The sequence below is a fragment of the Rattus rattus genome, chromosome 14, assembly GCF_011064425.1.
Source record: "Rattus rattus isolate New Zealand chromosome 14, Rrattus_CSIRO_v1, whole genome shotgun sequence".
NCBI lineage: Eukaryota > Metazoa > Chordata > Mammalia > Rodentia > Muridae > Rattus > Rattus rattus.
In genome coordinates, this window is record NC_046167.1 from 36,391,433 (window position 1) to 36,415,523 (window position 24,091).

The following is a 24,091-nucleotide window of genomic DNA, read 5'->3' on the forward strand; positions in this document are numbered from 1 at the left end:
CTGCTGCTAGAGATCAACAGCAAAAGAAACTCTAGTGCATATACAAACTAGTGTAATTTAAACAACACAAGAAATCAAGAAGGAAGATGAAAATACAACCTATTCAAGTCTTAGAACAGAAGCTTGTAGCTCTAGAGGGTCCAAAAGCTATACCCTCCCTAACACCATAAGTGGCAATTTGAAAGAGAAATACAGCAAGTGTGAAGCACTTTATGACTCTGGATGTCCAACCTTACAGTGGGATCCTCAGTTGCTCAACTGCAAAACTTAAATGAAATGGGGCTTATTAGACCCTCAAATAGCAAAGGTCAATGACAGCCCTGAGTCAACAAAAGCAAGGTAAACATTTTTAGTGTAGTGAGTCTTACAAGCAAAGTAATGTTCATAATGGCCTCACTTGTATAGTTCTTCAGCACTAGCAAATTAATTGTTAATACTCATGGTGCTCCTAGAGGTGAAGTAAAATTAAGCCTACATTCTTGTTCAATTTCTAAAAGCAGAAAAAGTCAGAGCAAAAGAACCAACACTACCTGGGATCACAGAAACAAAGACCATGGCACTTCAAGCAACTTCCAGACTTGAATCAGCTTAGAGACAAAACTCAAACTAGAGGCTGATTCTACTTGATGAAGGATCTGGCTTACAACTTTGAAAAGAAAAAAGTACTAATGACTCTCCCATTCTTCCCCCAAAGGAATGTATGGCTTTCTGCTAGGGTAACCATACAGTGGAGAAAATTAAATAATCAGACCATTCAGGGACCACTAGAAACTAGCTCTTTTTTTTTTTTTTAATTAACTTGAGTATTTCTTATTTACATTTCTAGTGTTATTCCCTTTCCCGGTTTCCAGACAAACATCCCCCCTAATCCATCCCCTTCCCTTCTTTTATGGTTGTTCCTCCCAATCCTCCCCCCCATTGCCGCCTCCCCCAACAATCACCTTCACTGGGGTTCAGTCTTAGCAGGACCAAGGGCTTCCCTTCCACTGGTGATCTTACTAGAATATTCATTGCTACCTATGAGGTCAGAGTCCAGGGTCAGTCCATGTATAGTCTTTAGGTAGTGCCTTAGTCCCTGGAAGCTCTGGTTGCTTGGCATTGTTGCTCATAAGGGGTCTCGAGCTCCTTCAAGCTCTTCCAGTTCTTTCTCTGATTCCTTCAATGGGGGTCCTATTCTCAGTTCAGTGGTTTGCTGCTGGCATTCGCCTCTGTATTTGCTGTATTCTGGCTGTGTCTCTCAGGAACGATCTACATCCGGCTCCTGTCGGCCTGCACTTCTTTGCTTCATCCATCTTGTCTAATTGGATGGCTGTATATGTATGGGCCACATGTGGGGCAGGCTCTGAATGGGTGTTCCTTCTGTGTCTGTTTTAATCTTTGCCTCTCTATACCCTGCCAAGGGTATTCTTGTTCCCCTTTTAAAGAAGGAGTGAAGCATTCACATTTTGATCATCCGTCTTGAGTTTCATTTGTTCTAGGCATCTAGGGTAATTCAAGCATTTGGGTTAATAGTCACTTATCAATGAGTGCATACCATGGGTTACCTCACTCAGGATGATATTTTCCAGTTCCAACCATTTGCCTACGAATTTCATAAAGTCATTGTTTTTGATAGCTGAGTAATATTCCATTGTGTAGATGTACCACTTTTTCTGTATCCATTCCTCTGTTGAAGGGCATCTGGGTTCTTTCCAGCTTCTGGCTATTATAAATAAGGCTGCGATGAACATAGTGGAGCACGTGTCTTTTTTATATGTTGGGGCATGTTTTGGGTATACGCCCAAGAGAGGTATAGCTGGATCCTAAGGCAGTTCAATGTCCAATTTTCTGAGCAACCTCCAGACTGATTTCCAGAATGGTTGTAGCAGTCTGCAATCCCACCAACAATGGAGGAGTGTTCCTCTTTCTCCACATCCTCGCCAGCATTTGCTGTCACCTAAGTTTTTGATCTTAGCCATTCTCACTGGTGTGAGGTGAAATCTCAGGGTTGTTTTGATTTGCATTTCCCTTATGACTAAAGATGTTGAACATTTCTTTAGGTGTTTCCCAGCCATTCGGCATTCCTCAGCTGTGAATTCTCTGTTTAGCTCTGAACCCCATTTTTTAATAGGGTTATTTGTCTCCCTGCGGTCTAACTTCTTGAGTTCTTTGTATATTTTGGATATAAGGCCTCTATCTGTTGTAGGATTGGTAAAGATCTTTTCCCAATCTGTTGGTTGCCGTTTTGTCCTAACCACAGTGTCCTTTGCCTTACAGAAGCTTTGCAGTTTTATGAGATCCCATTTGTCGATTCTTGATCTTAGAGCATAAGCCATTGGTGTTTTGTTCAGGAAATTTTTTCCAGTGCCCATGTGTTCCAGATGCTTCCTAGTTTTTCTTCTATTAGTTTGAGTGTATCTGGTTTGATGTGGAGGTCCTTGATCCACTTGGACTTAAGCTTTGTACAGGGTGATAAGCATGGATCGATCTGCATTCTTCTACATGTTGACCTCCAGTTGAACCAGCACCATTTGCTGAAAATGCTATCTTTTTTTTTCATTGGATGGTTTTGGCTCCTTGTCAAAAATCAAGTGACCATAGGTGTGTGGGTTCATTTCTGGGTCTTCAATTCTATTCCATTGGTCTATCTGTCTGTCTCTGTACCAATACCATGCAGTTTTTATCACAATTGCTCTGTAATACTGCTTGAGTTCAGGGATAGTGATTCCCCCTGAAGTCCTTTTATTGTTGAGGATAGTTTTAGCTATCCTGTTTTTTTGTTATTCCAGATGAATTTGCAAATTGTTCTGTCTAACTCTTTGAAGAATTGGATTGGTATTTTGATGGGGATTGCATTGAATCTGTAGATCGCTTTTGGTAAAATGGCCATTTTTACTATATTAATCCTGGCAATCCATGAGCATGGGAGATCTTTCCATCTTCTGAGGTCTTCTTCAATTTCTTTCTTCAGAGTCTTGAAGTTCTTATTGTATAGATCTTTTACATGCTTAAAGTCAAACAGAGGTACTTTATATTATTTGGGACTATTATGAAGGGTGTCATTTCCTAATTTCTTTCTCGGCTTGTTTCTCTTTGTGTAGAGGAAGGCTACTGATTTATTTGAGTTAATTTTATACCCAGCCACTTTGCTGAAGTTGTTTATCAGCTTTAGTAGTTCTCTGGTGGAACTTTTGGGATCACTTAAATATACTATCATATCATCTGCAAATAGTGATATTTTGACTTCTTCTTTTTCCAATCTGTATCGCCTTGATCTCCTTTTGTTGTCTTATTGCTCTGGCTAGAACTTCAAGAACTATATTGAATAAGTAGGGAGAGAGTAGTCAGCCTTGTTTAGTCCCTGATTTTAGTGGGATTGCTTCAAGTTTCTCTCCATTTAGTTTAATGTTAGCAACTGGTTTACTATATATGGCTTTTACTATGTTTATGGGCCTTGAATTCCTCTTCTTTCCAGGACTTTTATCATGAAGGGGTGTTGAATTTTGTCAAATGCTTTCTCAGCATCTAATGAAATGATCATGTGGTTTTGTTCTTTCAGTTTGTTTATATAATGGATCACGTTGATGGTTTTCCTTATATTAAACCATCCCTGCATGCCTGGGATGAAGCCTACTTGATCATGGTGGATGATTGTTTTGATGTGCTCTTGGATTCGGTTTGCCAGAATTTTATTGAGTATTTTTTCATCGATGTTCATGAGGGAAATTGGTCTGAAGTTCTCTTTCTTTGTTGGGTCTTTGTGTGGTTTAGGTATAAGAGTAATTGTGGCTTCATAGAAGGAATTCGGTAGTGCTCCATCTGTTTCAATTTTGTGGAATAGTTTGGATAATATTGGTATGAGGTCTTCTATGAAGGTCTGACAGAATTCTGCACTAAACCCGTCAGAACCGGGCTCTTTTTGGTTGGGAGACCTTTAATGACTGCTTCTATTTCCTTAGCATTTATGGGGTTGTTTAACTGGTTTATCTGTTCCTGATTTAACTTCAGTACCTGGTATCTGTCTAGGAAATTGTCCATTTCCTGTAGATTTTCAAGTTTTGTTGAATATAGGCTTTTATAGTAAGATCTGATGATTTTTTTGAATATCCTCTGAATCTGTAGTTATGTCTCCCTTTTCATTTCTGATTTTGTTAATTTGGACACACTCTCTGTGTCCTCTCGTTAGTCTGGCTAAGGGTTTATGTATCTTGTTGATTTTCTCAAAGAACCAACTTTTGGTTCTGTTGATTCTTTCTATGGTCCTTTTTGTTTCTACTTGGTTGATTTCAGCTCTGAGTTTGATTATTTCCTGCCTTCTACTCCTCCTGGGTATATTTGCTTCTTTTTGTTCTAGAGCTTTTAGGTGTGTTGTCAAGCTGGTGACATATGCTCTTTCCTGTTTCTTTCTGCAGGCACTCAGCACTATGAGTTTTCCTCTTAGCACAGCTTTCATTGTGTCCCATAAGTTTGGGTATGTTGTACCTTCATTTTCATTAAATTCTAAAAAGTCTTTAATTTCTTTCTTTATTTCTTCCTTGACCAGGTTATCATTGAGTAGAGCACTGTTCAATTTCCACGTATATGTGGGCATTCTTCCCTTATTGTTATTGAAGACCAGCTTTAGGCCATGGTGGTCCGATAGCACACATGGGATTATTTCTATCTTTCTGTACCTGTTGAGGCCCGTTTTTTGACCAATTACATGGTCAATTTTGGAGAAAGTACCATGAGGAGCTGAGAAGAAGGTATAGCCTTTTGCTTTAGGATAGAATGTTCTATAAATATCTGTTAAGTCCATTTGGCTCATAACTTCTCTTAGTCTGTCTACGTCTCTGTTTAATTTCTGTTTCCATGACCTGTCCATTGATGAGAGTGGGGTGTTGAAATCTCCTACTATTATTGTGTGAGGTGCAATGTGTGTTTTGAGCTTTAGTAAGGTTTCTTTTACGTGTGTAGGTGCCCTTGTATTTGGGGCATAGATATTTAGGATTGAGAGTTCATCTTGGTGGATTTTTCCTTTGATGAATATGAAGTGTCCTTCCTTATCTTTTTTTTTGATGAATTTTAGTTGAAAATTGATTTTATTTGATATTAGAATGGCTACTCCAGCTTGCTTCTTCAGACCATTTGCTTGGAAAGTTGTTTTCCAGCCTTTCACTCTGAGGTAGTGTCTGTCTTTGTCTCTGAGGTGTGTTTCCTGTAGGCAGCAGAATGCAGGGTCCTCGTTGCGTATCCAGTTTGTTAATCTATGTCTTTTTATTGGGGAGTTGAGACCATTGATGTTGAGAGATATTAAGGAATAGTGATTATTGCTTCCTGTTATATTCATATTTGGATATGAGGAATGTTTGTGTGCTTTTCTTCTCTTTGTTTTGTTGCCAAGACGATTAGTTTCTTGCTTCTTCTAGGGTATAGCTTGCCTCCTTATGTTGGGCTTTACCATTTATTATCCTTTGTAGTGCTGGATTTGTAGAAAGATATTGTGTAAATTTGGTTTTGTCATGGAATATCTTGGTTTCTCCATCTATGTTAATTGAGAGTTTTGCAGGATACAGTAGCCTGGGCTGGCATTTGTGTTCTCTTAGGGTCTGTATGACATCAGTCCAGGATCTTCTGGCCTTCATAGTTTCTGGCGAGAAGTCTGGTGTGATTCTGATAGGTCGGCCTTTATATGTTACTTGACCTTTTTCCCTTACTGCTTTTAATATTCTTTCTTTATTTTGTGCATTTGGTGTTTTGACTATTATGTGATGGGAGGAGTTTCTTTTCTGGTCCAATCTATTTGGAGTTCTGTAGGCTTCTTGTATGCATATGGGTATCTCTTTCTTTAGGTTAGGGAAGTTTTCTTCTATGATTTTGTTGAAGATATTTACTGGTCCTTTGAGCTGGGAGTCTTCACTCTCTTCTATTCCTGTTATCCTTAGGTTTGATCTTCTCATTGAGTCCTGGATTTCCTGTATGTTTTGGACCAGTAGCTTTTTCCACTTTACATTATCTTTGACAGTTGAGTCGATGATTTCTATGGAATCTTCTGCTCCTGAGATTCTCTCTTCCATCTCTTGTATTCTGTTGGTGAAGCTCGTATCTACAGCTCCTTGTCTCCTCTTTTGGTTTTCTATATCCAGGGTTGTTTCCATGTGTTCTTTCTTGATTGCTTCTATTTTCATTTTTAATTTCTTCAACTGTTTGATTGTGTTTTCCTGGAATTCTTTCAGGGATTTTTGTGACTCCTCTCTATGGGCTTCTTCTTGTTTATTTATGTTTTCCTGGAACTCTTTCAGGGATTTTTGCGATTCCTCTCTGTAGGCTTCTACTTGTTCTCTAAGGGAGTTCTTCAAGTCTTTCTTGAAGTCCTCCAGCATCATGATCAAATATGATTTTGAAACTAGATCTTGCTTTTCTGGTGTGTTTGGATATTCCGTGCTTGCTTTGGTGGGAGAATTGGGCTCCGATGATGCCATGTAGTCTTGGTTTCTGTTGCTTGGGTTCCTGCGCTTGCCTGTCGCCATCAGATTATCTCTAGTGTTACTTTGTTCTGCTATTTCTGACAGTGGCTAGACTGTCCTATAAGCCTGTGTTTCAGGAGTGCTGTAGACCTGTTTTCCTGTTTCTTTTCAGCCAGTTATGGGGACAGAGTGTTCTGCTTTCGGGCGTGTAGTTTTTCCTCTCTACAGGTCTTCAGCTGTTCCTGTGGGCCTGTGTCTTGAGTTCACCAGGCAGGTCGCTTACAGCAGAAAAGTTGGTCTTTCCTGTGGTCCCGAGGGTCAAGTTTGCTCATGGGGTGTTGCTTATGAGCTCTCCATGGCCACAGCAACCAGGAATATCTGCGTGGCCCTTTCTGGGAGCTTCCGTGCACCAGGGTTCCAGATGGCGTTTGGTGTTTTCCTCTGGCGTCAGAGATGTGTGCAGAGTGCAGTCTCTTCTGGTTTCCCAGGCGTGTCTGCCTCTCTGAAGGTTTAGCTCTTCCTCCCACGGGATTTGGGTGCAGAGAACTGTTTATCTGGTCGGTCCCTTCAGGTTCCGGTGGTGTCTCAGACACAGGCCCTCCTCTACGGGAACCCAGAGGCTGTATACAATTTCCTCTTGGGCCAGGGATGTGGGCAGGGGTGGGCAGTGTTGGTGGTCTCTTCTGCTCTGCAGTCTCAGGAGTGCCCACCTGACCAGGCGGTGAGGGCTCTCTCCCACGGGGTTTGGGAGCAGAGAGCTCTAGAAACTAGCTCTTAATTAGTGCTTGGAAACCCCCAACACTGTTGTAGTCCTCCAGTTAAAGTGGTGGATATTATGAAGGTCAGATGATCAATGAAGTTATAACCAAAGTCTCAAACACAGGAGATCAGTGGGTTCCTGAATTCCCCACCTTCAAGGTCTTAAAAGGTGCAAGGGTGTTAGTTACCACTACATATCCCTCTACCTCTCATATTAGTCCTGTGAAGAAGATGGATATATCAGGGAGAATGGCAATTGATTACTGCAAATTTAATAAGTACTGGCTCTAAACAGCTGTTAGATATTGAATAATGTTGGTTGTAGGTGATGCAGTAGAGGAGCTCACCAAGATGCTAAGCCTTCATTTTCTGAAGGAGCAGAAGGGTTCATTCATCTTGGAAAAGACTTGCCCTCAGCTAGATCAGTTCAATTATTTTTATTCAGTCACTACACAAGGTTAACTGGGGCTGGTAATGGTTTTGAAGGACCAGGAAAAATTCAGACCTCCTTGCAAACAGAGTAGAGTCAAAAATGTAGGTTAGCCAGTTTAGTGACTCTGTTCAAGGAACTTGACTGACCATAGAACTGATGATCACACCAGCCAGTTCAGCAACTCTGTTCACTGACCATAAAAATTAGAAACAATCTTGAGAAACAGGAAGCTTCTCCTTGTGATTTTTCACTGGTATTCTCGACATTTTCCAATGATGCCATCCCTACCCCCTTGGGTTGTGGGAACTGAGAGAAATCCAAGGGGCTTCTATAGCAATGTGGATAGACAACACTTATAAACAACAAGAAGAAATTATGTGCAGAAAATAACTGTCTGACCAACTGGTAGCCTAAGATTGGTCTAAGTTTTCTTGTTATGATCAAAAGTTCATTATTTATCACAGGAGTGTAGCCCCCAAATAGTCCAGCATGAGCTATGTGATCTTATAAGTATCATTTATATTCCAGGGCACTCAACCACCTTCCATTGCAAGAAAGATTCTTTTTTAATACAAACAAACAAAATCATATTTACTTATTTATTTACAAATAGTGCACACTTTTAATGTCAGCACTCAGGAGGCAGAGGCAGGGTATCTCTGAGTTCAAGGCCTGCTTAGTCTGCAGAATGAGTTCTAGGACAGGCAGGCTACACAGAGAAACCCTGTCTGTAAAACTCAAACCAAACCAAAAACTATTTATTTGTTTGTTTATCTATTTACTTATTTGTTTGTGTATGGTCATTCTGATTGTGGAAGTCAGAATACAATTTATGGGTATTGGTTCTTTCTTTCTATCATGTGGGTGGGAAGATTGAACTCAGATCCTCTTGGCAGAAAGCACCTTTATTGCTTAAGCCATTTCACTGGCCCCAAAAATAAGATTCTATTATTTCATTTACACAAAAGTTTGGAGGGTTTGAGGAGAAACTATAAGTACTGAAAATGTAGGACCTAATCAGCCCTATGTCCGGGAGGTCCCACTTTCAAAAACAGAGACAGAGAGTGATGCAATAAACAAGAGATTTAATGATCCAGTGAACTGGGGTGGCCCTGTAATCAGGACAGAGGCGACCCCGAATGACAAAAGCACACAATTTTTATACACTTGTGGAGGACAGCCTTGACCCTTACATTCATCAATGGTGAGATATTTTTGGCACGCAGATGGGGGACTGCTAAGGGCCCTTCCCTTTTCGCTGTTAGCCCTTTCCTTTTCAAGGTTAGCTCATTCACCCAGATGGGGGACTGCTAATAGTGGTTAGCTCATTTCCTGGAACAGGGTGTTATCCTAAATTCTTTGGACGTGTGTTAAAGTCCCAGCCACCTGGTATTTGCCTAAGGCAGCCTTTGTCCTTAAAGTTTGAATCTTACAAAGACTAGAATCTGATGTCAAAAGAACTCAATTCATAACCCTAGGATTTTAATTGCATGCAATATATAAGAAATTATTGAGAGCACTTTGCTTATTTAAACAATTTCACGTCAGATACACACACAAGCCACACTTCCTGGATCCAGTGGATTATCTTTTATATTTACTGACATATGTATGCACATATCAGTAGTGATTTAAAAAAAAAAAAGACCTTTAATTTGAGACAAAGTAGGGAGGGGACATGGAAAAGGTTGAAAAATGGAGCTGGAGTACATATTTTTGTTTTAATTGGATTTTTAATTCAAAACACCAGTGAGAATCAAGCCACCCAAAACAAAGATGACTCAAATTACTAAATAGGATTTATAGCCATCACTTACAGAGTGGCAATAAAGCAATGTTTTAAGACCCTTTCCCAGGTAACCAAGTCCCTCATAAGAACCTAAGCACTGGGGTTGGGGATTTAGCTCAGTGGTAGGCGCTTGCCTAGCAAGCGCAAGGCCCCGTTCAGTCCCCAGCTCGAAAAAAAAAAAAAAAAAAAAAAAAGAACCTAAGCACTAAAGTGCCTTTTCACATTTTCACATACTGTACCTCTTTGACGATTCTCACTCCTCTTGGATCCTTGATATTAACAGCTATACTCTAAAATTCAAAATGTGGACATTAGAATGCTTTCATAAATGTTTTCATCATTACTGTAGGTTCAACAGAGCCATTCACATCATACAAATTCTCATTATAAAGCAAGCTTAGTTTCATTATGAATAAATACTTAGGTCATCTTTATTGACTTAGTTAAAATCAAATGTATCCAATATCAAGAAGCATACATAGTACATACTTTTCAGTAGTAACGCTGTGTAATACCAACACAGGAACAATAAATGTACAGTACCAAATTATTTGTTTTTCACAGAATATTTCCACTACAAATTCTCATAATTTCTTAAGTTATTTAGTATAGGAGGAATGGTAATTATTTTATTGCTTGGATGTGATCGTGAAACTTGAAATATTAGTTACAGATCAAAAGCAGGCCATGACAGCAAATATTTTCTAACTGCCACAGAATTACACAATTAAAGCAAAAACAGGAAATAGTCTTACTTTTTTATTTCGATTAACACTAAGAAAATATGTACTTTCTGTGTTCACAAAAGGAGGTCCCCAAGATCGTGTGTCATCACCAGCTCCTGTAAATGATAATATGAGCTATTAATTGTGTTGAGATCTTTTGGGGCTGCTTCTAGAAACTTGGTGGGAATTCGACAGACTAGGACAAAGTATGCTCAAGGCAGGAATCTGACTTTGGGCCAGGACTCAGGAAATAGGCTGAAATTAAAAGCATTTACATTTGAGTTAATACAAAGCTTAGAGCATGCTCAGCAAAGGCATGCCTGGCAATCCTCTTGTCTTGGTCTTCCTGACTAGCCCCTAGAAAGGTGTGTGCAGGATTTTGTCTATTGCCTTGCTTATTCCTTGACTCAGAACTGATATTATTATTTTTCCTGTGCTTAACGTGGTATAAAAATAGACCTGCTTCAACCTCAGAACTGGCTGGACTCATGTTATAATGTCTGTCTTTTTCTTTTTAATCCTCACTTCTTCCCTGGAGAACCTGTTGACTGAGCTGGTTTGGTCAAATGGAGCCTCAACATTGGTCTCCAGTAAGTGGGATACAGCGAAAGACACCTCAGGAATTGAAAGCTTATGAAAAGGAAAGAAGATTTGGGCCAGCAGTGACTAAACCTTGTAAAAAGGGACAAGGTAATAGTAAAATGTTTTTTTGTGTATGTGTTTAGAGATATGCTAAAAAGCGAAGATAATTCTCATAGATGCTTTAAGTCTTTGTACCCTGATTAGAGATAGTTTAGTCCCTAGACTTGAGAGAGAGAATGGGTTTGAGAAAAGCAGTCCTCCCTGCCTATCCTGAAATGCTTTGGTGAGAGAATGGAAATGAACTTAAGCTGTTTCAGAGCTCTCCTAGGGACAGGAGAAGGTCTAGAGAAGTCCTGCCTCCTCTCTGGCTCCAACTGGAGGAATGCTTAGTCTGGTTCTGGGTCCCTTAGGTAGAATATCTGGGTCCCTTTAGCACATCTAGTTCTCTTTTTTCTCTATTGTCTGTCCTTGGTGCTCCAATCTGCCCATGTCTGAAAGTTTATGTCTGTGGTTTTGTTTCATTGCTTAAATGTTGTTCTGTTTCATGATCATAATGAAAAAAAATGCTTAAAACTTTATCTGCTGGTCATTCACCCCTTGATTTAGTTTTAATTCATTTCAAAAAAAAAAAAATAAAACAGTCTCAATTGGCCATTGGAGCCCTGAACCTGTAGCTAAGAGTCTATTGCAGCTGGAGAAGCCTGCTAGGGGCTGGCTGACCATCTGCATAAGCCGCTCTTAAAGGGGCCAGCAGCATCTAGGCTTCTATGGTAAGGAAGCTGAAGGCTATCTTTTCTAGAAAAATCTTTGTGATTGTGTTTATTGGCTTCACAGGTACAAGGTGCTCCTCTCTTAAAATTCTAGCTAAAAAAAGTAAGAAAATTGTTTGGTCTAAATATGTAAGATGTGTGTAGCCACTTCATTTTTGTTTCTGACTGGTTTTAAATGTATAAATATGCTCTATATGTCTTGGTTATAGATTACTGACTTTGAAGTTATTGGGTATGTAACATTGGTAACAGAAAGTTGGCTTAAAACTGGTAACTTGGTTGAAGTCATTCTAGACGACACATGGCATAAGCGAACCCAGGAAACAGGTCTCTAAAGATACCTCTAAATTGGGTACTATTTTATGTAATTCATATCCTAGAAAACAGACTTATAAAAGATAGGAATTAGGGCAGTATCTCTTTGGTGAGATATTGAAGGCTGCACCATCATGCATTCACATGCAGGAATTGACAGTCAAACTTTATAGCATGAGGGTGATGTACTTTGTGTTGATTTTGGAGAGGCTGGATTGTTCGTTGGAGTTTGAATTTACTTTCCAAAATTCTGGTTGTGCTCTGGTGTTGAAAGGGAAACTTGAAGATTGTGGTTAAATGGCCAGTGTTCCATTGGCTGCAGTTTGCAGTTCAATTACAGACTCAGGATTTTAATTCACATGCAGTTCAAGATTGTTGCAGGGTTTGTGATGGGTTGATGAGACTATGGAACTTGTAAGAGCATTACTCCAACTGCCATTTTAGGAAATGTATATGGAATTATTAAGGATTTAGAGGATTGTTTTTATACTGTTCCTTTGCATCCTGGTAACTGTGGGAGGTATGCATTTAGTGAGCTTGCTTGTAATTTTGGAGAACCCATGAAGTAATATTATAGGAAAGTTTAGCCTCAAGGAATGGCTAATAGCCCTACATTACATCAAAAATTTGTCGCTGCTTCAATACAAAAAGTTAGGACTTTGAATCTTTCAGTATATATTATTTATTATATGGATGGTATTCTATTAGCTGATCCCTCTAAAGAAGTTTTACTACAAGCCTTTGCTCTTATACAATGAGCTTTAAATTTTGGAGTAGTTGTTGGTCCAGAAAAGAAGCAAAGGCAATATCTTTTTCAATATTTGGATCATCAGTTATATCCTAAACAAGTTGTGGCACAAAAAATTCAAGTAAGAAAAGATAGTTTACTTTAAATTATTTTCAAAAGCTGTTAGGAGATGTTAATTGGCTGAAACTTCACCTTAAGCTTACCACAGGAGAACTTAAACCTCTGATATTCTTAAGGGAGATGCAAATACTAATTCCCCTGGACAATTAACTGATGAAGAATAGTTTTGCAAAAAGTAGAGAAAGCTATTAGTCAACAACAGATACATTATATATAGAGAGACTATTATCAATTGTTGGTTGTTTGCACCCACAGCAATTCTTTGGCAAAAGAAAACATTGATACGGATTCATATCCAAGTAAAGTTTTAATACCCTATTATGAAGCTGTTGCTGTGTTAATACAGAATTGTAGGGTAGAATCACAAAAATATTTTGGGAAAGAACCTGATGAAATATTTGTTCATTCTTCCAAACAGCAATTAAATTGGTTGTTGAAAAATACAGATATTTGGCCTATTACATGTGCAAACTTTTCAGGCAAAATTGATAATCATTATCCAAAAGACAAGTTGTTAAAACTTGCCTGTATGCATTCTTTTGTATTTCCTGTAAATTTTGCAGGCCAAGGAGAATTCACTTACTGTATTTACAGAAGGCTCATCTAATGGGAAGGCAGTATATGTCATTGGAACACATGTTTATTCCCTTGAGTTTCCCTCTGCTTTAGCACAGATTATTGAATTACGTGCTGCAGCCACTGTTTTTGATATATTGAAAATTTATATACAGACATCCACTATATAGGTGATGGTTTGCAATTGCTTGAAACATCCTTTTTTAGGTACTTCTAATTCTCAAATTTTGCAATTATTTATACAAATACAACTCAGATTAAGAGAATATACTGTTCCTAACTTTATAGAATATTTAAGAGCTCATACTGGATTGCCTGAACTCGTTAATGAGGGCAATGTGACAGCAGATTTGTAATCTCATTCTTTACATCATCAAAATAATAATAGCTTGAGACAACATTTGGTATTTCTAGGGAATGCGCACATCAAATTGTAAAGACTTGTCCTCAATGCCCTCAATTTCTTCCTATACCACATAATAGTATTAATACTTAAGAATTTATATCTAATCAATTATGACAAATGGATGTTGCTCATATTTTGATTTTGTAATTTAAAATATGTACATGTGACTACTGATACCTTCTCAGACTTTCTAGTTGCAACTGCTTTAACAGGAAAGGAAACTAAAAATGTAATTACTTATTGACTACATTGCTTTTCTATGCTTGGTGTTCCAAATCAGTTAAAGATAGATAATGGAACTGGCTATTGCAGTCAAGCATTTGAGACCTTTTGTCAACAACTTAATATTGGGACACCTTATAATCCTCAAGAACAAGGTATGGTGGAACTTTAAAACACTATCTTCATAAAATAAAAAAGGGAGAGTTATATCCACAAATACCACACAGTTATTTAAATCATGCTCTTTTTACATTTTAAAATTTGTATGCCAAGGAACTCTGCTGAGTGTCTATGGCACCCTACAACTAGGTAAAATTATGCCTAGGTGAAATGGAAGGATCCACTTATTGGCATATGGCATGATCCAAATCAGGTATTAATATGGAGAAAATGGCATGTTTGTGTTTTTTCTGTGGAATGCTGCAGGAGTATGCTAGCTGCCAGAGTGACTGGCGAGACATGCTGATGCTGGGACAAAGAATGATGCTGACCATGAGCTTGCTGAGTTCCCTGACAAAGGAGACAGGAAAGGTATTTTGGGCATATGTTCCTGACCCACCTTTGTTTGCCTATATCCCAGACTGGAAAAACTGCCCTGCCTCTAGCCTTTAGACCTTGTGGAACAGAGAACATAGAAACTAGAAACGACCTTCAAACATTTAATCAAAAAGAGAAGTTATAATGACTCTTCTCTTTCCTTTAATGTGACCAGTTATTCTGACTCATTCATTGACTGGTCTAGAAATCAATCCAATATTGGAAATATCTGGAAATAATTGAATAAATTTGGAAGACTGGTTCTGGACATTTTCAGGGACATTTAAAATTTCACAATTACCTTGTATGAAGTTACATTTGCAGTAGATAAAATTGGGAAGAATCTGGATTTCTAACAAAAGTTAGTACATGTATTAAGGCTCCTAATCTTTTATTAATTGGTAATGTTAAAATTACTTTTGTTTCTTCCACAGCATTTAATGTAAGTTGTTTTGATTGTACACTTTCTAATTTTGTTAATATATTGAAATATGACATATCTGTTATGGTGGTTTATCAACCAGCATTTGTTCTATTGCATGTTAGTATTATAGGACCCTCGTATTCTGAAAAAGGTTTGCAAATACTGGAAGGAGTAAGTCAGACTTTAAGCAGAAGCCAGAGAATAGTGGGCTTGATTATTGCTGGTATACCAGCTCTCATTGAATTAATAGCTAGCACTACTGATTCTGCAATTGCTTTGACTCAAGAAGCTAAGACAGCTATTTTTGATAACCATTTAACAAAAATGTTTACTAATGTTCTGAGTATTCAAGAGTATTTAGATGGGCATTTGGAACAATGGGTTGATGCTCTTTATGATACTATTCAAATTATTGAAGAGAAGGGTCAGAGTTTAGGAGTAAAAACCATGTTGAGTGTCATGCTAAACACCAATAAATTTCTGTTACTTCTAATTTTTACACTGATAGTCACCATAATTAGAAAAGGGTTCAAAGACACTTGCAGGGTAGTAGGCATAATTCTAACACTTCTCTGGATGTTTTAACTTTGCACAGTGAGATTATGAATTTATATAATGCTGCTCAACTGAGCTTTGATACTAGTACTGCTGATAAGATTATTTGTGGCCTGAGGTCAGTATTTACACCTTGGTCAAGCTTCAAAAATGGCATAGCTAGCTTGATCATGCTAGCCCTTCTTGTCCTGGAAATACTTTTCTTCCTGCCCATTATGATAAAACTTGTCTTTAACAACATCAACATGTTGGTGCCCAAAATACATGGCTTGACATTGAAAATATATCCCTAGAAAGAATAATTAATTTAACAGGCTGGCAGCCAAGGATGGGTAAGATTCTTCAAAGAGCCTTACCAACCAAAGACAGAGTAGCATTGCTTTTGATAATGCATATTCCATGATGGGTAAGGAAGGCATTCTTGTCAGAATGACCTAAGACAGGTGCAGTCTTGTATATGAAATTAAAAAAGGGGTAATGTGGAGAGTTTCAAGGGACTCTTTTAGAAACTTGGTGGGAATTTGACAAGTCAGTACAAAGAAGTAAGCTTAAGGCAGGAATCTGACTTTGGGCCAGGAATCAGGAAATTGGCTCAGATTAAGAACATTTATATTTGAGTTAATGCAAAGCTCAGAGTGGGCTCAGCAAAGGCATGTGTGGCATTCCTCTTGGTCACCCTGACTAGCACCTAGAAAGGTATTTACAGGATTTTGTTTATTGCTTTGCTTGTTTCTTGACCCAGAACTTATCTTATTATTTTGCCTGTGCTTAAAGTGGTATAAAAACAGACTAGAAAGGGATAAACCTGCTTCTGCCTCAAAACTGGACTCATGGCTGGACTCATGTTATAATGTTATCTAATTGTCTTTTTCTTTTTAATTATCACTTCTGCCCTGGAAAACCTGTTGACTGACTGAGCTGGCTTCATCATAATTGCAAACCGACAGGCTCACTTCTGTGTACACTCCCAGGTGCCTAGAGAAGATAAACTCAATCTCGTGGATCCTCACCCTCTTGATGTTTTGTATAGCTCAATAAAACTTACCAGATCTCCACTTTTTAATGCCAACTGGTAATCATTTGATTATTTCACTTCCACTAACTTGCAGTATTCAATGTCAAAATAAAGAAAGAAATTAAAGACTTTTTAGAATTGGAAGGAAATGAAGGAACAACATATCCAAACTTATGGAACACAAGGAAAGCACTGCTAAGAGAAAAACTTATAACTCTGAGTGCCTCCATGAAAAGAAAAATAGAGAGAAGCTTAAGAGGACATCTGAAAGTTTTAGAATAAAAAGAAGAAAATACAGCCAAAAGGATTAAATGGCATGAAATAATGAAACTCAGGGCTGAAATCAACAAAATAGAAATAAAGAACTATACAAAGAATCAACAAAACTAGGAACTGGTTCTTGAAAAAATCAAAAAGATAGATAAAGCCTTAGCCAGACTAAACAGAGGGCACAGAAACAGTATCCAAATTAACAAAGTTAGAAATGAAAATGGAGACATAACAACAGAAACTGAAGAAATTCAAAAAATTATCATATCCTACTATAAAAGCCTATACTCAACAAAACTAGAAAATCTGGATGAAATGGACAATTTTCTAGACAGATACCAGGTACCAAAGTTAAATCAGGACCAGATCAAGACTATCTAAACAGTCCCATAGTCCATAAAGAAATAGAAGCATTCATTAAAAGTCTCACAACAAAAAATAGCCCAGGAATAGATGGTTTTAGTGCAGAATTCTATAAGACCTTCGAAAAAGACCTAATACCACTACTTCTCAAACTACTCCAAAAAATGGAAACAGAAGAAACACTACCCAATTTGTTCTATGAAGCCTAGGTTATGCTGCTACCTAAACCACACAAACACCAAAGAAAGAAAGAGAACTTCAAACCAATTTCCCTTATGAATACCAATGCAAAAATACCCAATAAAATTCTCACAAAACAAATCCCAGAATACATCAAAACCATCATTCACCATGATCAAGTATGTTCCATGTTCAAAGTATTAGAGACATTAGGAATTCAAGGTCCACAAATAAACAAAATAAAAGCAATATATACCAAACCAATAGGGAATATAAAACTAAACGGAAAGAAACTTGAAGTAATCCCACTGAAATCAGGAACAAGGCAAGGCTGTCCACTTTCCCCGTACCTATTCAATGTAGGACATAAAGTTCTAGCCAGAGCAATTAGACACAAAAGGAAATCAAAGGAATACAAATTAGGAAGGAGGAAGTCAAGATAGCACTATTTGTGGATGATATGATAATATAAAAAAGCAAGCCCAAAAATTCTACCAGTAACTCCTAGATAGAAAATCATCACCAAAGTATCGATATATTGTTTTCATATAAAATTAGCTCTAACTACTTAGTAGCCGTTCTTTACTCAGAAGATAAATGAGTTGAGAAAGAAATTAGGGAAAAGACACCTTTCACAATAGTCACAAAAAAAAATCTTACTTTTATTGGATATTTTTTATTTACATTTCAAATGTGATCCCCTTCCACGGTTTCCTGTCCATAAAGCCCATCCTCCCTCCACCTTCTTGTATGAGGGTATTCCCTCACCCAACCATCCACCCCTTTCTGCCTCCCCACCCTGACATTTCCCTACACCGGGGGGAGGGGTCCAGCCTCGGCAGGACAAGGGTTTCTCCTCCCATTGGTGTCCTACAAGGCCATCCTCTGCTACATGTGAAGCTGGAGCCATGTGTGTGTCCATGTGTACACTTTAGGTGGCAGTTTAGTCCCTGGGAGCTCTGGTCGGTTGGTATTGTTCTTATGGGGTTGAAAGCCCCTTCAACCCCTTCAATTCTTTCTCTAACTCCTCCAATGGTGAGCCCATTCACAGTTTAATGGTTAGCTACAAGCATTCGCCTCTGTATTTGTCATGCTCTGGCAGAGTCTCTCAGGAAACAGGTATATCAGGCTCCTGTCAGCATATACTTCTTGGCATCAGCAATATTGTCCGGGTTTGGTGGATGTATGTATATGGGCCGGATCCCCAGGTGGGGCAGTCTCTGATGGCAATGCCTTCAGTCTATACTTCAAACTTTGTTTCCATATCTCCTCCTCCTTCTTTTAAGAAGGACTGAAGCAGTGCTGGAGAGATGGCTCAGCGGTTAAGAGCACTGACTGTACTTCCAGAGGTCCTGAGTTCAATTCCCAGCAACCACATGGTGGCTCACAGCCATCTGTAATAGAATCCTCTTCTGGTGTGTCTGAGGAGAGCAGCAGTATACCCATATTAATAAAATAAATCTTAAAAAAAAAACCAAAAAAAAAAAAAACAAGGACTGAAGCATTCACACTGTCCATCCTTCTTGAGCTTCATGTGGTATGTGGACTGTATCTTGGATAATTTGAGCTTTTGGGCTAATATCCACTTATCATTGAGTGCATACTGTGTGTGTGTGTGTGTGTGTGTGTGTGTGTGTGTGTGTGTGTTTTTTTTTTTTTTTGTGATTGTCTTATCTCATTCAGGATGAGATTTTCTAGTTGCATCCATTTGCCTATGAATTTCAAGAAGTCATTGTTTTTAATAGTTGAGTAGTATTCCACTCTATAAATATACCACATTTTTGTATCCATTCCTCTTTTGAAGGACATCTGGGTCCTTTCCAGATTCTGGCTATTATAAATAAGGCTGCTACGAACATAGTGGAGCACGTGTCCTTGTTATGTGTTGGAGCATCTTTTGCGTATATGCCCAGGAGTGGTAAAGCTGGGTCCTCAGGTAGTACTATATCCAATTTTGTAAGGAATCTTCACACTGATTCCCAGAGTAGTTGTATCAGCTTACAATCCCACCAACAATGGACGAGTTTTCCTATTTCTCCACATCCTTGCCAGCATTTGTTGTCACCTGAGTTTTTGATCTTAGACATTCTGACCAGTGTGAGGTGGAATCTTGGGGTTCTTCTGATTTGTATTTCCCTGATGACTAGGGATGTTCTTTAGGAACTTCTCAGCCATTCAATATTTCTCATCTGAGAATTCATTGTTTATCCCTGTACCCCATTTTTAATAGGGTTATTTGATTCTCTGTGGTCTAACTTCTTGAGTTATTTGTATATTTTGGATATTAGCCTTCTATCTGATATAGGATTGCTAAAGATCATTTCCTAATTTGTTGGTTGCCGTTTTGTCCTAATGAGAGTGTGCTTTGCCACAGAAGCTTTGTAATTTTATGAGGTCTCCTTTGTTGATTTTTGATTTTAGAGCATAAGCTATTGGTGTTCAGTTCAGGAAATGTTCCCCTATGCCCATGTCTCTGAGGCTCTTGCAGACTTTCTCTTCTATTAGTTTCAGTGTATTTAATTTTATGTGGAGAGCTTTGATCCACTTGGACTTGAGCTTTGTACAGGGTGAAAAGAATGGTTTGAGTTGCATTTTTCTACATGCTGACCTCCAGCTGAAACAACACCATTTGTTGAAAATGCTGTCTTTTTTCCACTGTATGGTTTTAGCTCCTTTGTCAAAGATCAAGTGACCATAGGTGTGTGGGTTCATTTCTAGGTCTTCAATTCTATTTCATTGATCTACCTGCCTGTCTCTGTATCAATACCATACAGTTTTATCACTATTGCTCTGTAATACAGATTGAGAACAGGGATGGTGATTCTCCCAGAAGTTCTTTTATTGTTGAGAATAGTTTTCACTATCCTGGGTTTTTTGTTTTTCTAGATGAAACTGGGACTTGCTCTTTCTATTTTTGTGAAGAATTGAGTTAGAATTTTCATGGGGATTGCATTGACTCTATAGATTGCTTTGGGTAACATAGCCAATTTTACTATGTTAACCCAGCCCATTCATGCGCATGAGAGAACGTTCCATCTTCTGAGGTTTTCTTCGATTTTTTTCTTCAGAGATTTGAAATTTTTGTCATACAGATCTTTCACTTGTTTGGTTAGAGTCACATCAGAATATTTTAGGGAGCTGACCCAGTCCCACACCTCTCTGTACCCAAATGCCCTGAGGGAGAGAGCTGGATTATCAGAAGTGCTGACAATCCTGCGAGCTCAGGGGAGACCACCATTTCTGCTCACATTCCTGGCCAAGAAGAACCCAACTAGAGCCCTCTAAACACAGGAACATAGGAGCAGTCAGGGAGAGGAGCCAGGAGCACTAACATACCTGAGAGAAGACATAAGACCACCACTTCTGCTCTCATAGAATAACCTGGAGCCCTCGGGACACAGAAACCCAGGAACAGTTTGGGATAGGACACTTCCTGTTCCTGCCTGTGCCTGGAGCTGAACCCACAGCTCTCTGTACCCAGATCCTGCTGTAAGAAAGCCTGTCTCCAGGAGTGCTGACACACAGGGTTACAGGAGGGTCAAGCCATTGTCTGAGACAGCAAAACCAGTTCACACCAGAGACAACCACATTGTGAAAAGCAAGTGCAGGAACCTAAGCAACAGAAACTAAGACTACTTGGCATCATCAGAGCCCAGTTTTCCCACCAAAGCAAATACTGGATGTCCCAACACAACAGAAAAGCAAGATTTTGATGTAAAATCACATCTCCTGATGATGATAGAGGGCTTTAAGAAGGACTTAAATAACTCTCTTAAAGAAAGACAGGACAATGCAGGTGAACAAGTGGAAGCCCTTAAACAGGTGAAGGAATTCAACAAAACCACCCAGGATCTGAGAATGGAAATAGAAACAATAACGAAATCACAAAGGGAGACAACCCTGGAGATAGAAAACCTAGGAAAGACATCAGGAGTCATGGACACAAGCACCACCAAGAGAACACAAGAGACAGAAGAGAGAATCTCAGAGGCAGAAGAGACCATAGGAAATATTGACACAACTATCAAAGAAAATATAAAATGTAAAAAGCTTCTAGCCCAAAATATCCAGGAAATCCAGTACACAATGAGAAGATCAAACCTAAGCATAATAGGTATAGAAGAGAGCAGAGATTCCCAAATTAAAGGGCCAGTAAATATCTTCAACAAAATTATAGAAGAAAACTTCCCTAACCAAAAGAAAGAGATGCCCACAAGCATACAAGAAGCCTACAGAACTCCAAAGAGATTGGACCAGATAAGTAATTGTCCCCATCACATAATAATGAAAACACCAAATGCACAAAACAAAGAAAGAATATTAAAAGCAGTAAGGGGAAAAGGTCAAGTAATATATAAAAGCAGACCTATCAGAAATACACCAGACTTCTCACCAGAGACTATGAAATCCAGAAGATGTTGGGCAGAAGTCATACAGATCCAAAGAGAACACAAATGTGAGCCCAGGCTACTATACCCAGCAAAACTCTCAATCACCATAGATGGAGAAACCAAGATATTCCATGACAAAACCAAATTTGCACAATATATTTCTATAAATCCAGCCCTACAAAGGATAATAGATGGGAAACTCTAACACAAGGAGGGAAACTACACCCTACAAAAAGCAAGAAAGTAATCTTTTTACAACAAACCAAAGAGAGCCACACAAATGTAATTCCACCTCTAACAACAAAAATAATAGGAAACAACAATCACTATTCCTTAATATCTCTTTGCAGCAATAAAATCAATTTCCCAATAAAAAGACATAGACTAGAGGACTGGATACAGAAAGAGGACCCAGCATTTTGCTGCATACAGGAAACACACCTCAGTGATAAATACAGACACATCCTCAGAGTAAAAGGCTGGAAAACAATTTTCCAATCAAATGGTCGTAAGAAACAAGCTGGCATAGTCATTCTAATAGCGAATAAAATCGAATTTCAACCAAAAGATATCAAAAAAGAGAAGGAAGAACACTTTATATTCATGAAAGGAAAAATCCACCAAGATGAACTCTTAATCGTGAATATCTATGTTCCAAATGCAAGGGCACCTACATTCAAAAAAGAAACCTTACTAAAGCTCAAAGCAGACATTGCACCTCACAAAATAATAGTGGGAGACATTAACACTCCACTCTCATCAATGGACAGAGCATGGATACAGAAACTAAACAGAGATATAGAGAAACTAAGAGAAGTTATGAACCAAAGATATTTAACATTTATCTATAAAACATTTCACCTAAAACAAAAGAATATACCTTCTTCTCAGCAACTCATGGTACCTTCTCCAAAACTGGCCATATAGTTGGGCACAAAACAGGCTTTGAGAGATACAAGATTGAAATAATCCTGTACATTCTATCAGATCACCACAGACTAAGGCTAGTCTTCAATAACAACAAAAAGGACAGAAAACCCACATACACATGGAAGTTAAAAATGCTCTACTCAATGACAACTTGGTCAAGGAAGAAAAAAAAGAAAGAAATTAAAGAGTGTTTAGAATTTAATGAAAATGAAGGTACAACATACCCAAACTTATGTGACACAGTGAAAGCAGTGCTAAGAGGAAAACTCATAGGTCTGAGTGCCTCCAAAAAGAAACTGGAGAGAGCATGCACTAGTTCTCTCCATATTGACATATGCATATTGACAGCACACCAGAAAACTCTAGAACAAAATGCAGGAAAGTCACACAAGAGGAGTAGATGGCAGGAAGTAATCAAACTCAGTGCTGAAATCAACCAAGTAGAAACAAAAAGAACTATATGAAGAATCAACAAAACCAGGATCTGGTTCTTTGAGAAAATCAACTAGATAAACTCTTAGCAGACTAACCAGAGGGCACAGAGACAGTATCCAAATTAACAAAATCAGAAATGAAATGGGAGACATAACAACAGAATCTGAGGAAATTAAAACTATTATCAGATCCTATTACAAAAGCCTATATTCAACAAAACTGGAAAATTTGAATGAAATGGACATTTTCTAGACAGATACCAGGTACCAAAGTTAAATCAGGATCAGATAAACCATCTAAACAATTCCATAATCCCCAAAGATATAGAAGCACTTATTAAAAGTCTCCCAACCAGGGGTTGGGGATTTAGCTCAGTGGTAGAGCACTTGCCTAGGAAGCGCAAGGCCCTGGGTTCGGTCCCCAGCTCCGAAAAAAAAGAACAAAAAAAAAAAAAAAAAAAAAAACAAAGAAAGAGATCTTCAGACCAATTTCCCTTATGAATATTGACACAAAAATACTCACATGATCATTGATCATCTCCTTAGATACTTAAAACACAATGGTCAAAATTCAACACCCTTTCATGTTAAATGTCTTGGATAGATCAGAAATTCAAAGCCCATACATAAACACAGTAAAAGCAATATACAGCAAACCAGTAGCCAACATCAAACTAAATGGAGAGAAACTTGAAGCAATCCCACTAAAATCAGGGACTAGACAAGACTGCTCACTCTCTCCCTACTTATTCAATATAGTACTTGAAGTCCTAGGCAGAGCAATCAGACAACAAAAAGAGGTTAAAGGAATAGAAATTGGTAAGGAAGAAATCAAAATATCACTATTTGCAGAAGATATAATAGTATACTTTAGTGACCCCCAAAATTTCTACCAGAGAACTATTAATCCTAATAAACAACTTCACCAAAGTGTCGGGGTATAAAATTAACTCAAAGACCTCAGTAGCCTTCCTCTACTCAAAGAATGAACAGGCTGAGAAGAAATTAGGGAAATGACACCCTTCACGATAGTCACAAATAACATAAAGTACCTCGGTGTGACTCTAACCAAGCAAGTGAAAGATCTGTATGACAAAAACTTCAAGTCTTTGAAGAAATTGA

The 24,091-nt window shown here is 38.4% G+C and overlaps 1 protein-coding gene across 1 annotated transcript in view; it reads right to left on the minus strand.

Moving 5' to 3' along the window:
• Sugct (succinyl-CoA:glutarate-CoA transferase) overlaps positions 1 to 24,091 on the minus strand; it is a 792,221-nt gene that overhangs the window by 761,320 nt on the left and 6,810 nt on the right. The window contains exons 4-5 of the mRNA XM_032884226.1: positions 10,162 to 10,247; positions 9,646 to 9,696 (exon numbers count right to left, since the gene is read on the minus strand). Coding sequence (XP_032740117.1) covers positions 9,646 to 9,696; positions 10,162 to 10,247 — 137 coding nt within the window. The remainder of the gene's footprint in view (positions 1 to 9,645; positions 9,697 to 10,161; positions 10,248 to 24,091) is intronic.